This window comes from Periplaneta americana, chromosome 16 (genome assembly GCF_040183065.1).
Source record: "Periplaneta americana isolate PAMFEO1 chromosome 16, P.americana_PAMFEO1_priV1, whole genome shotgun sequence".
Taxonomy (NCBI): Eukaryota; Metazoa; Arthropoda; class Insecta; order Blattodea; family Blattidae; genus Periplaneta; species Periplaneta americana.
The window spans coordinates 182,469,125-182,482,056 of record NC_091132.1 but is presented as its reverse complement, the minus strand read 5'-3'; the positions used below and the strand labels follow the sequence as shown (position 1 = coordinate 182,482,056).

General features: G+C 34.6%; 1 protein-coding gene across 2 annotated transcripts in view; it reads right to left on the bottom strand.

The window, feature by feature from the left end:
• Positions 1-10,946, bottom strand: part of LOC138692182 (zinc finger protein ZFP2-like) — a 35,456-nt gene extending 24,510 nt beyond the window's left edge. The window contains exons 1-3 of one of the 2 annotated variants that reach the window (XM_069815237.1): positions 10,723-10,943; positions 7,784-7,921; positions 7,363-7,500 (exon numbers count right to left, since the gene is read on the bottom strand). In XM_069815237.1, the coding sequence (XP_069671338.1) occupies positions 7,363-7,500; positions 7,784-7,921; positions 10,723-10,839 (393 nt within the window). In that variant the 5' untranslated portion in view covers positions 10,840-10,943. Of the gene's footprint in view, positions 1-7,362; positions 7,501-7,783; positions 7,922-10,722 lie in introns of both variants that reach the window. The other variant, XM_069815239.1, reaches the window with a different exon arrangement.
• Positions 10,947-12,932: the final 1,986 nt, after the last annotated feature.

Genomic DNA, 12,932 nt, shown 5'->3' with positions numbered 1-12,932 from the left:
AACATAGTCTACAGAGAAAGTTTCTGTGTTTGTATGAAGTAATATCGGAAGCTAAATTAACCGATTTGTATAATTAATTATTAATTCTAGATGGACATATTGCTATAATGTTATTACAGTAACTTCTGAGTGAATCGAGGACAGGTAAGATTAAAATAGATTCTTATGCACAGAAAACTTGATAGGCTATTCTGTACATTCGTTTCCTCTATTTCCTAAAATAATTTTTATGACCAAATGAGTGGTCTCTGGATCAAAATGGTCGCATTTCAATTTTTTTAATTCAATATAAATTAAGTAACATAATAAACGATTTATCCTTCTATCAAACACGAATGTTCCCTGGATCAAATGACCTATTTTAATTATGTAATTACTTTATATTTATTTCTAACGGGAGCAGCGGAGTGCATGGGTACGGCTATTATTTAATAAAACAATTTTAATTTTATATTAATTATTTCTTAGTCAACATACCGGGCAATAAATGGTGAAAAGGCACATGGTACAAAAAAAAAACGTAGAGATGAGAAATAAAATACATATTATTCACAAATTGAACTAAAACAATTTATGTACCTTTATTTAAAGTTTATGATAGAAATGCAAAATTTAATGACAGAGAATTATTCCAGTGCAATAATTAGTGATAATTATGCGTTTTTTTAATTTGTTATTTAGGAAATTAGAAAACATAAAATATCATCACATTGTTGCTAAGTATTTAATGAGAGAAACATTTTCTTTCATAAAGGTAAATATAATTTTAATTAAATTCTAATTTTACTGATCTGTCTACCCTACATGCGCGTGTTTACATGAGTGCAACTGGCAAACTGGTGGAAAATGGCTGTTATAGAATAACTAATTAACTACTGTATAGCCTTAATAGCACAAATTATTTATGAACGAACAATTTGATTTGTAGTGACGAATATGGTAAATGATTTAAGTGGTTTATTTTACAACACTCAACTGTAATGGTTCTATAATGTCTGACCGAAATACAGGTGACAATGGCAACGAAATGAGTACAAGATCCAGCACCGAAAGTTTGCCAGCATTTGTTCTCAATAATTGTTTAAAGGATACACCCTATAAAAAACTTCAACCAGGTAACTCTTTCATTAGCAGGTACCTATATAATGGCCTGATTCAGTTTGCTTTCGATAGCACTTCTGTGCTCGTAACACCAGCAGTTAAAAAACGTATTCTATTGACTATTACACTTTAACTACGTCACATTATTTTGACCAATAAAACGGTACGAAAGGACGTCTTTCAACCAATCATGGCTGCTTATCGCACAATTTTATCGCGTCCCTAGCATTTGTTTTATTTTATCGCGTCCCTAGTATTTGTTTTATTTTATCGCGTCCCTAGCATTTGTTTCTTTGTTTGCCAACATTTGAAACTGCGCTGGTCTGGACGTCAAAATATATATATATAAAATTACAAACCACTCCAGTCGATGCACAGCAGTTTCAAATATGACTCGCATTGGCATTCAAGAACAGGAATTAATAAAAATCACTGATCATACCTATGCATCTTCTGAAATCCTATTTACAAATAAATGAAGAGCACCATTCGGAAATCCTGAATAAGTTGAATACACCATGTAGGCCTAAATCAACGAGTTCCACTTCTATTACGCACACGTCCAATATAACATTAATTGAACCACCAATCACATTCAAATTTGAAAATTGTACATTCAATAACACTGAATAACAAAAAAACACTTTCGGTGGATATCTTGATATCCAACAAGCGTTCTAAGACAACTGGAACATGCTGATTCCGAATGTGCAAACCATTTGTCTCTATTACCCACTGTTCTTGAGATATACGACATCAACCATTATGTTTAACAACTGACAGACAGGAATTTCAGTAGAGCATTTATTCCTACATGGAGTAATAATGAACATGGCTTTAGCTAAGAAAATGGTGCAAATGTGCATATATAGAATATACTTCCTTAATTTAAGGTGTGTTTTTTTTTTTTTTTTTTTTTTTTTGTTTGAATTTCTTGACTGTAGAATTTCATTTGTGCTGAGCATTTGTCATGTCGCGCTCAAGCGTCCAGCAGTAGTCAGCCAACATCGCTGCATTCCCATCGACCATGATAGCGTGACTCCATCACAGAGATCTCTTAATGAAAACGTTCATCATATTCGTCGCTGACTGAACCTAGGTTCTCCGGGAAGAAATCAAGATGTGAATCGAGGAGATGCATTTTGAGGGACGTGTCGCAACCTAGCTGTCTGTACGCACAGATGCACTTCTGCACAACATTCACATAGACAGTCGATTTATTATTTGCAAGGAAGTTGGCTACAACTGACTTCAATGCCACCCTTGTGTCTCTTCGAGTATCATCCAGTAAGTCTTGGAAGTGGCTGTCAGCAATGATCTTCCTTATTTGTGGACCTATGAACAAACCTTCTTTCACTTTCTCGTAACTCAACTTCGGAAATTTGTTACACAGGTACCAAAAGCATCTGAGTCATTGTCTAGTGCCTTCATGAAATTCTTCGTGAGATCCAGTTTTATATGAAGCTCTGGCATATAACTTTGTCATGCTCAACCAACGGCACACGAAGGACGTTTTTACTTCCTGTCTGCATTCTATCTCTGATGGCCAGTTTTTCTTTATATAGTGGTTCTTTCTGTCTCTGCTGTCCCATTCGCAGATGAAGTAGCAGTACTTGGTGTACCGTGTCTGCATTCCCATGAGAATTGTGATAACTTTTAAATCACCACAGATACGCCAATTGTACTTGCGACAGCGTATTTTTTAAGAAGTAGAGATATGGTTTCGTACGTCCATTTCTGGTGCGTAGAATATGCAACCGGTACTAAAGAATTTCTGTTTCCGTTGTGTAATAATACTGCCTTCAAACTTGTCTTATATGAGTCTATTTTTTTTTGGGTTATTTTACGACGCTGTATCAACATCTAGGTTATTTAGCGTCTGAATGATATGAAGGTGATAATGCCGGTGAAATGAGTCCGGGGTCCAGCACCGAAAGTTACCTAGCATTTGCTCGTATTGGTTGAGGGAAAACCCCGGAAAAACCTAAACCAGGTAACTACCCCGACCGGGATTCGAACCCGGGCCACCTGGTTTCGCAGCCAGACGCGCTGACCGTTACTCCACAGGTGTGGGTATGAGTCTATGAATAGTCGCCATCTTTCAATGCTGTGTTCCACCCGGAGACTTGACATAAGACCTTGAACGTCTGTGGAGTAGCCAATAGTGTCACTCATTGCAAAAAACTTCACAAGTTCTTTGTGTCTGTGCCGAAACTGTGAATTCCTTGTGCAAGGAAATTAAATGCTTTAAGACGTACCGAGCAGTTCAACGTCACTTTTCGTTAGTGCCGGGTCCCATATGAGATCGCATAATCCCGTATGAGTTTAACATTATTCATCAAATGAATATCTTCTCCAGGTTGGTAGTAATCAGAGTCTGAGTCGTTGACAGCAGATGAAAGAGGACATTATTATTGCGTTTATTCAGTAACTGTGTATTCTGCAGATGCTGTTGGTATTGGACAAGTGACGGAATCGTATGGAATTGGTTTACAAATTGAAGAAACGTCAGGTTTCTTTATAGATGCACGAGTTTTGGAGGACGAGTGACGTTTGCCAAGCAGAAATAACAATCTGTGATGTGGTTGCTACATTCACGCCATATCCTAGGAACTCGAACCAGATTGTTATTCTTCTTTTCCTTACTTAACCAACTGCGCAAGTTGCATGCACAGGTCGAACAGATGAACTGTGGTGTCTACGACTTACTACTATCCAGCTTAGAATCAAAGAATAGTTCATATGCTTTCTTCACAAAACGGCGTAAAAGTCTTCCGATGGGATTTGTCTATTACATAGCCGCACACGTAGCAAAACACTTCTGGTGAATTTCTACAACCTCTGGATGCCATAATAACCACCGTCCACTGTCATTGTCAATGAAAATAAGTAAAAACGAGACAAATGAAAGTATATTAATGCAACAGAGCACAAACGACGAAATTTTTCAGCATTACATTAAAAATAACGAAAAATGACAAAAAATTCGACAGTGTTCCATGTAAAATAAATTTTCGTCGATAATTTCAAAACTTGACGTGATAGAGCAAAACGTTTTTCAGATTTGAAATCAGCATGAAAAACTACATTACAAACAGTAAACATGATGTCAGATATCTACCACTTGTTTATCAGTGTAATTATTCCTTTTAAAATTATTCATGTTTATTTTTTATGTCATCGTCATTAATTAAAAATTTTCTAACACTTGTGTATATTAGTTAGGCTATGTTACAGCTTCTGCTATATGATATTATCGATAGTCACGTATCAGAGATTGTTTAATATTAAGATTTATTGAAAATCATCTGTCAAGTGATGTTGATTACTGGGATTCGGATAATTGAAGTGGAATGCAACTGTTTTAATAAAAATGAAACTGAATCAACAAAGCCTCCTTGACTAGTAACACCGCCATCGTGTTATAGATCGATAACTTCTCGACGAGAAGGCATTGCTAGTAGGCCTAATCATAACTCACTACTGCCATCTAGCATGCATCTAGCGTAATATTTGTAATGTTGAGATGGTACAATAATACATTTGAAGACAGTTGTATTTTCGTAAGTCAATATTTTATTGTATTGGAGTACTTCGTTACTTGTAATCTTTATATACTGTCTTCTAATCGTGTAATAGTCAATTAAATCCCACTCGAGTTTTGATTTTCTCTAGATAAATCAAAACCTCTACTGAGATTACTGTTGACTATTACACTTTTACTACATCACACTACTTTTGACCAATAAAACGGTACGAAAGGACGTCTTTCAACCAATCATGGCTGCTTATGGCACAATTTTATCGCGTCCCTAGCATTTGTTTATTTTTATCAGTACTCTAGCATTTGTTTCTTTGTTTGCCAACATTTCAAATTGCACTGGTCTGGACGTGAAAAAACAGAAAATTACAAACCACTCCAGTCGATGCACAGCACTTTCAAATATGACTCGCATTGGCTTTCAAGAACAAGAATTAATAAAAATCACTGGTCATATATGAAGAGCACCATTCGGAAATCCTGAATAAGTTGAGGGATACACCATGTACATCAACGAGTTCACTTCTTTTACGCACACGTCCAATATACCATCAACTGAACCACCAACCACTAAAACATTCAAATTTGAAAATTGTACTTTGAATAATTGTTTCTTTTAAAATTATTCATGTTTATTTTTTATTTCATCATCCCTAATTAAAACTTTTCTAACTCTTGTTTATATTATTTAGGTTATGTTTGTTATAGCTTCTGCTATATATTATTATGGATAGTCACGTATCAGAGATTGTTTAATACTAAGATTTATTGAAAATCATCTGTCAAGCTAATTAAAACGTTTCTTGTTTATTTCATCATCCCTAATTAAAACTTTTCTAACACTTGTTTATATTATTTAGGTTATGTTTTTTATAGCCTCTGCTATATATTATTATGGATAGTCACGTATCAGAGATTGTTTAATACTAAGATTTATTGAAAATCATCTGTCAAGTGACGTTGATTACAGGGATCCAGTTCATTGAAGTGGAGTGCAGATTTTTTTAATAAAAATGAAACTGAATGAGTTAGATACTAGTATTTAACTCGTTGCTAGTAACCGTCCACACAGTTCAATGAAGATTCCATAGTTGGCACAACTGATAATAAGAAAATATAATCATAGCGTAATGTTGAGATAGTACAATAACACATTTGAACACACTTGTATTTTCGTAAGCCAATTAATATTTTATTGTACTGGAGTACTTTGTTACTTCTAATCTTTATATACTTTCTTCTAGTCGTGTAATAGTCAATTAAATCCCAATCGAGTTTGATTTTCTCTAGATAAATTAAAAACTCTAGTGAATTTACTGTTGATAATTAGATATTGCGCATATGTCAATAACAATGTTAATACTGTCTAATTTATTCCAGTATAGCTCCATAATTTCTGCCAGGCAATATCATGTACTAGAAATAATACTAAAGGTCCAGTATACAGACATTCCTTTGCTATGACCATAATGATCATTACACCGCATTGTAGAGACAAAATTGGTTGGAAAATTCGTTCAGCCATTTCGTGAACCTAATAACTTGAAAAGAGTAAATAAAATAAACAGTAGTTTCATGCATGCCGTACTTGTAGGCCTATATATCAGAACATTTTGTCAAATTTAGAACCTATTCTGGAATTCACTCAAAATAAGCTACATAATTAACTTAAACTTACAAAATACATTTTCTTTACGGATAACATAATGTTCTAAAAAGATACATTGCAAATACGTAAATACTTGAAAACAAAGGGTGAACAAAAAATGAAGACAGGTGATAATGTTTGTAAATACATCTTAAGCAAACTCTATTATTTGGAAATAGTAAAAGGTATTGAGAATTTTGACAAAGACACAGAGAAGACAAAAAGAAGTAGCGTCCTTAAGAATAACATTTTTTCAAATGCACTGTTGGAATGTGTGACTTTATAACCATTAAGAGTATAATAGACAGACAGACAGACAGATAAATAGATAGATTTATTCGTTCCATAATATTCTTCCATTTGCTTTATAGCATAGATTAAAGAACATGTCCAATTCTTACGTTTAACATATAAATGCAATATATATAAAATGCAAATATGAAATATGTACAGAATTAATACCTTAATAACAATAATATTTTATACAATGTAATATGTTTACCGTTTAATAGCATTAAAATAGTTACACAGTACTGTGAAATGTCAAGAAATTCATCTACACAGAATAAAATTGTGAGATATTAAGTAATTTTTTAGTTTTAACTTAAATAATGCAGGGTTATGCTATGATTCTTAATGTCTTCGGGAAGACTATTGAACATTTTTATCGCTTTGATAGCAAGATTAATTTGATGATGGCGTATGAAAATAATTCTTTCTGCGGGTATTTATACTATGTATGTCTGAATTTGTTGGAAAATTTACATAAATATATTATTTATTATTATTTATTATAGAGTATATGTACTGATATGTTAAGGTCAGAATCTCTATTTTTTTTTTAAATAATCTACATGATTCTCTCGTTTTCATAATTAAACATAAAACGAGATAACAGTTCAATATTAGTTCTCTGGGAGATGACATGACTTGTAATAGTAAATAGTGATAAGTGTCTCCATTATACAGTGAAAGGCACTGCAAGTAGTGTTGCAAAGAGGTAGTGTCCGTTACAATCTAAATACAATTTAAACTGGAGGGACACTCAGTGCATACCTTGTGCTCCACTCACCTCTGGTTCTCGTTTGACCACAGCGAACGAAATTGGCACCGGATTTTCCTCAAATTTCACATCTGATACGAGATCAGGGCTCTGGTTCACATATTCCTCTTTTATACCAGTCGCATGCTGATCCAAGAAATTCCGTTCCTGCAGTACAAAGAGACGTCTTAAAAGAAGAATTTATTACAGGGTGTTAAAAGACGACTTCTAACCTTACAAGCATAAAACATAAAAGGAGATAACAGTTCAATATTACTTCTCTGGAACATGACATGTCTTGTAATAGTAAATAGTGATAAGTGTTTTTGTCTGTATTATACAGTGAAAGGCCTGCAAATACTCTTGAAAAGAGGCAGTGTCCGTTACAATCGAAATACAATTTCAAACTCGAAGAAGAACACACACAGTGCATTCCTTGTGCTCCACTCACCTCTGGTTCTCGTTTGACCCTAGGGAACGAAATAGGCACCGGATCTTCCTCAAATTTTACCTCTGATCTGAGATCAGACCTCTGGTTCCCATATTCTTCCTTTATGCCAGTCACGTGATGATCCAAGAAATTCCGTTCCTGCAGTACAAAGAGACGTCTTAAAAGGGCAATATATTATAGGGTGTTAAAAGACGACTTCTAACGTTACAAGCACTCTCTATATATCCGCATGTAACCACTTGACATGATCAATAGGGCGAGGATTCATATGCAAATGCAAATTTTTCATCAAAAGCCAATTTTTGTACATGCTATGAACGTCTGTAATAATACGAAAAGACGATCGTGCATATTTCAGCCATTCCTGTATATAATATACTATTGTGCATATATTGTAGGATATGTTCAGGATTGTGTTGGATTAAAAGCAAAATTTCAGTTGTTTTGCAATAATAATAATAATAATAATAATAATAATAATAATAATAATAATAATAATAGTAATAATATTTATAATAATAACAATAATAATAATAATAACAATAATAATAATAATAATAATAATAATAATAATAATAATAAGAAGAAGAAGAAGAAGAAGCCTCTGGATTGAGTGTTGGCATAGACTTCCGCGACCGGTGCACACGCTGTGTGGAGAAATTCCTGGGCTTCTACCGCGTTGTCTTGGTGTTGGTGGCTGACGTTTCGACCGCTGTGTTGTGGTCATCTTCAGAGCAGTGGAATAAGGCAATAGTCTGCGAGCTTGTGTTTATATATATAGGAGTCTCATTGGGAGAGGACTTCCAATGATAAGTCGTAGGTTCTCCTGGACTTGTTTTCATCAGAATGATTCCAGAAATCAAGTCCTGGAGTATTGCACAACCGCTGTGAATCACCCTGTATATATGAGATTTTATAGCCACGTCACAGTCTGAAAGACGCTGCAGTTGAAACAGACAATGTACATTACAATCAAAACATAAGATAAACATTGGAAGAAGAAAATTACGTTGTTCGTATGTGTAATAGACCTACCTGCCTTTATTTCGATTAAATATTGAGAAATTATTGTACATTCATTTATGCACGATTGAATAATTTTCAGTTGCACCACACGAATATTTAGATATGTTGAAATTACAGGTTATGTTTACTGTCCCAGTTGCCCCTTTCTGTCTAATTTTAGTGGTCTCCAATTCCCTGCCATTCATATGGAAATATTATAGGCTACATTTATTGTATCATATATTCCTAAATTCGCAATTATACATTATAATTAAGTATAATGTCATGTATGATACACCGCACATTCAATTTGTCTGTATTTTAGTACTACAATTGAGTATTGAATTATTGTATTTATCCACTAGTGGTATGATAAATTTTCTGTTTTTATCAAGGAAGATAGATGTGCTATATTAAAATCACAATATAAATTCTTTTTTATTAAACCTCAAAATAGCTTCCATTCTAACCTTAAAATGTTGATGCGAAAAGATTATGTTAACATGTAAAATTCTCTCCACATTAAAATAACACAGTTTTGTAATTATTTCTGCAACATATTATGCAACAAGAAGTAAAGGGGACTTATGGACATATTACACTAAATAAAACTTAGCTATGATACGCAATAAAGTTATAATAATTCACTGAGCTCCATACACTGAAAAAGAAAACCCGAACATATATTACGGCCTGGTCTAGATCGAAAAGGCATTGACTGTGCCGTATTTCGCATTGTTGTGAAAAGTTATGTAAACTGTGAAATGTTCGTTATCGGTTGTAATAACTGTAAATGGCTAAAATACAGTAGTTTGTATAATAATATGGGAGAAGGAGAAGTTTGTTGAACAATAAATTCTAAGAAAAAGAGGTCAGAGTTATCCTTCCAAAAAATCCAGGAAGATGAGTTTATAAAATTAATATACTTTATGAAAATAATATATAAACCTTATGTACATCAAGATTTCAGGTATAATTCCCTGTAAAGTTGATTTGAATAATTTCGAGGGAAAAATTGTTCCGTGGCCTGGTATCGAACCCGGGACCTTTGGTTTAACGTACCAACGCTCTACCAACTGAGCTACCCGGGAACTCTACCCGACACCGATCCAATTTTTCCCTCTATATCCACAGACCTCAAAGTGGGCTGACAATCGTCAAACAATCAACTTCGAGTGCACACTAACTCCGTGTGACTTAAATTGTGGTGTGTGGATATAGAGGGAAAAATTGGATCGGTGTCGGGTAGAGTTCCCGGGTAGCTCAGTTAGTAGAGCGTTGGTACGTTAAACCAAATGTCCCGGGTTCGATACCCGGCCCCGGAACAATTTTTCTCTCGAAATTATTCAAACCTCATGTATTTCGTATTTCAATAGTGGAAGGAAGGAGTTAATTTTTCAAAGGTACAATACATTTTACCGTCTGCTAGGGAAAGTCTCTGTGATGAGGCGATAGTAGCGATCCTGGTGGCTAGCAACTATCTATGGATGCATATTTCAACTGTCTATGTTATGTTATGTTTTATTTAACGACGCTCGCAACTGCAGAGGTTATATCAGCGTCGCCGGATGTGCCGGAATTTTGTCCCGCAGGAGTTCTTTTACATGCCAGTAAATCTACTGACATAAGCCTGTCGCATTTAAGCACACTTAAATGCCATCGACCTGGCCCGGGATCGAACCCGCAACCTTGGACATAGAAGGCCAGCGCTATACCAACTTGCCAACCAGATCGACTTTCAACTGTCTATGTTTGCATATTTAGTAAGTATTGAGCTTCGGAACTGTATATACTAAACTGTGATAGTACCGCCACAGTCTATTGTTTCTAGCACCATCAAAACTCAACCTTCGTGACTGTATATAGTAGACTGTGATATAAGATAAATACTTGAAAAAAAATAAAAAGCAGTGCACATATTGTGCTCCACTCACCTCAGGTTCACGTTTCAATACAGCGGACAATATTGGCACGGGATCTTCCTCAAATTTCACCTCTGATGTGAGGGCATGTCCCTGGCCCACATAATCCTTGGAGTAATAAGACATCATTTCTTAGGACTATGTATGGCAATACTGACGGTCATTAAATTGTTTCCTGCACTACCTCCATGAAGTTACACGGTCATGTCAGGGCTTGCGGAATCCTTAACGAAAGTCCTTCCAGATGGCCGTGAAGTGATGTGTGAGAGAGAGAGAGAGAGGGGGGGGGAGAGAGAGAGAGAGAGAGACGATCGCGATTCATATGGGCTATACTTCCATGTTTCATCATTCATTGATGTTGTTTATTTTTAGTATTATTAGTTTTCTCCGAATATTACTGAATAAAATATTCACGATAGAACATCCACCCTCCACTGCAAACGAATATTGCACACTTGTATCACTGCCAATGTCAATTACCTTCAAAATGCGTAGGTATTTTAATGCAGATTAGTAGAAACCGGATGTGATCAGTTTCGGAGCTGTATGACTACCCGACCCGCCCTAATTACATACATATTCTTACTTGTATACCAAATCTGTCCTGCGTGAATGGAGAACACCGCCATATTTCCTAAATGTCCTGTAATTTGAGGCAGAGAATAAAGATGATTTCAGTGTCGCCAACACCTCTCACATAATAGTAGGGGCGAAGGGGACTATTAGAACGGAATGAATTTATCATCTCAACACATAATTATCATTAAGTGGCCAATACTGACAGCAGATGGCAGGCCTTCACATATACTGGCAGAGTCCGTGGATATATCAGAGTAGCGGAATCACCGAGTCCGGTGCCATTGTTATTCCTTTTCAACACGCCATGGATAGGAATATTTAAAGTAAAACTCAGATATTTTTTATTTGAAGGACAGAAACTTCTAAAGGATCTTCTTACATTTTAGAACATTATTGTCAGTCAACATACTAATGTATAAAAACTATATTTAATAATTATTACACCACAAATATACATTTAAGTGTTCAATACACACCTTCATAAACGTCACAGTTATAGGTATTACAGCAGCATGAACTTAATAAATTACAAGTACCAAATGCAAACAACAATGTTGCAAATAAAATAACAATTAATCTAAACATTTCCAACTGCATGCCCCGTGCAAACTCTCCGGCTTCTGCACATAAGGGGACACTATACTGAAATCTCTCGAAGTTCATTAGTTTTAAGAGTTCATAACAGTGAAATCAATAACTATCATACTTACGAAGCTCCACCAAATTATCACTGGTATATCTGCTTAATAGTGACAAGTGTACAAAATTGCATCCGCTCTATGATACGTGGTTTGCATTTTATTAATCATTTTATTAAAATATTGAACTGCTTTATATAAAAAGTCGCTTGCATTACAATTGACATTATTCTTAAATGATTTTCAATTATATGGCTCCTTACATACACAGAATAAAAGCTTATTATAAGGTTTTGCTGTAAAATTAATCAGTAAATTACCAGAATTATTTATTATAAATAACAAAATTAAGACATAAAAAATTCCTAGTAATTTGCCCATTCGCTGTACTGAAAATTCCAATAGTAATGTTTGTTCCAATGTTTATAAAGAATCATGCAAGTTTCTAACAGTTTTATTGTTAGTGTTATAATAGTGTCTACAGTCCATAGTGATTTGTAAATAAAATTTATCTATTATAATATTTTCATAAGATTACATAATTTTTTTAGTCATCTTGATTTACTAGTGTAGGTTAGGTGTGCACAGCGTGGTAATGTGCATAAGGATAAGTTCTGTATATAATATGCTAGTTCTATATGTTTCAAAATGCCTAGAGAAGAAAAAAAGACACAGACCTGCTTCATTATTATTATTATCACAAACTTTGACGTCGATTTTCTCCACTATAATGTTCTGTAAATTTTGCATTGCTCAAAAAACTACTCTTTCTACAGATTCTGTACTACATGCATGATTTTTGTAGAGGTTTTTGAATATGTTCTTAACAAAACTTACTATCAGTATTATACGTAACACTCATTTTTTTTGTTGTATAGTCAAATGTCCGAAGACAGGTTTGAACCTCATAAGTACCACCGATAAGGCATCACTCATGAGACAACTGGGCCAAGAGATAATGGGGTAGGGTGGCCAGTTTCTTTCCCCCTCCAATGCATAATTCGC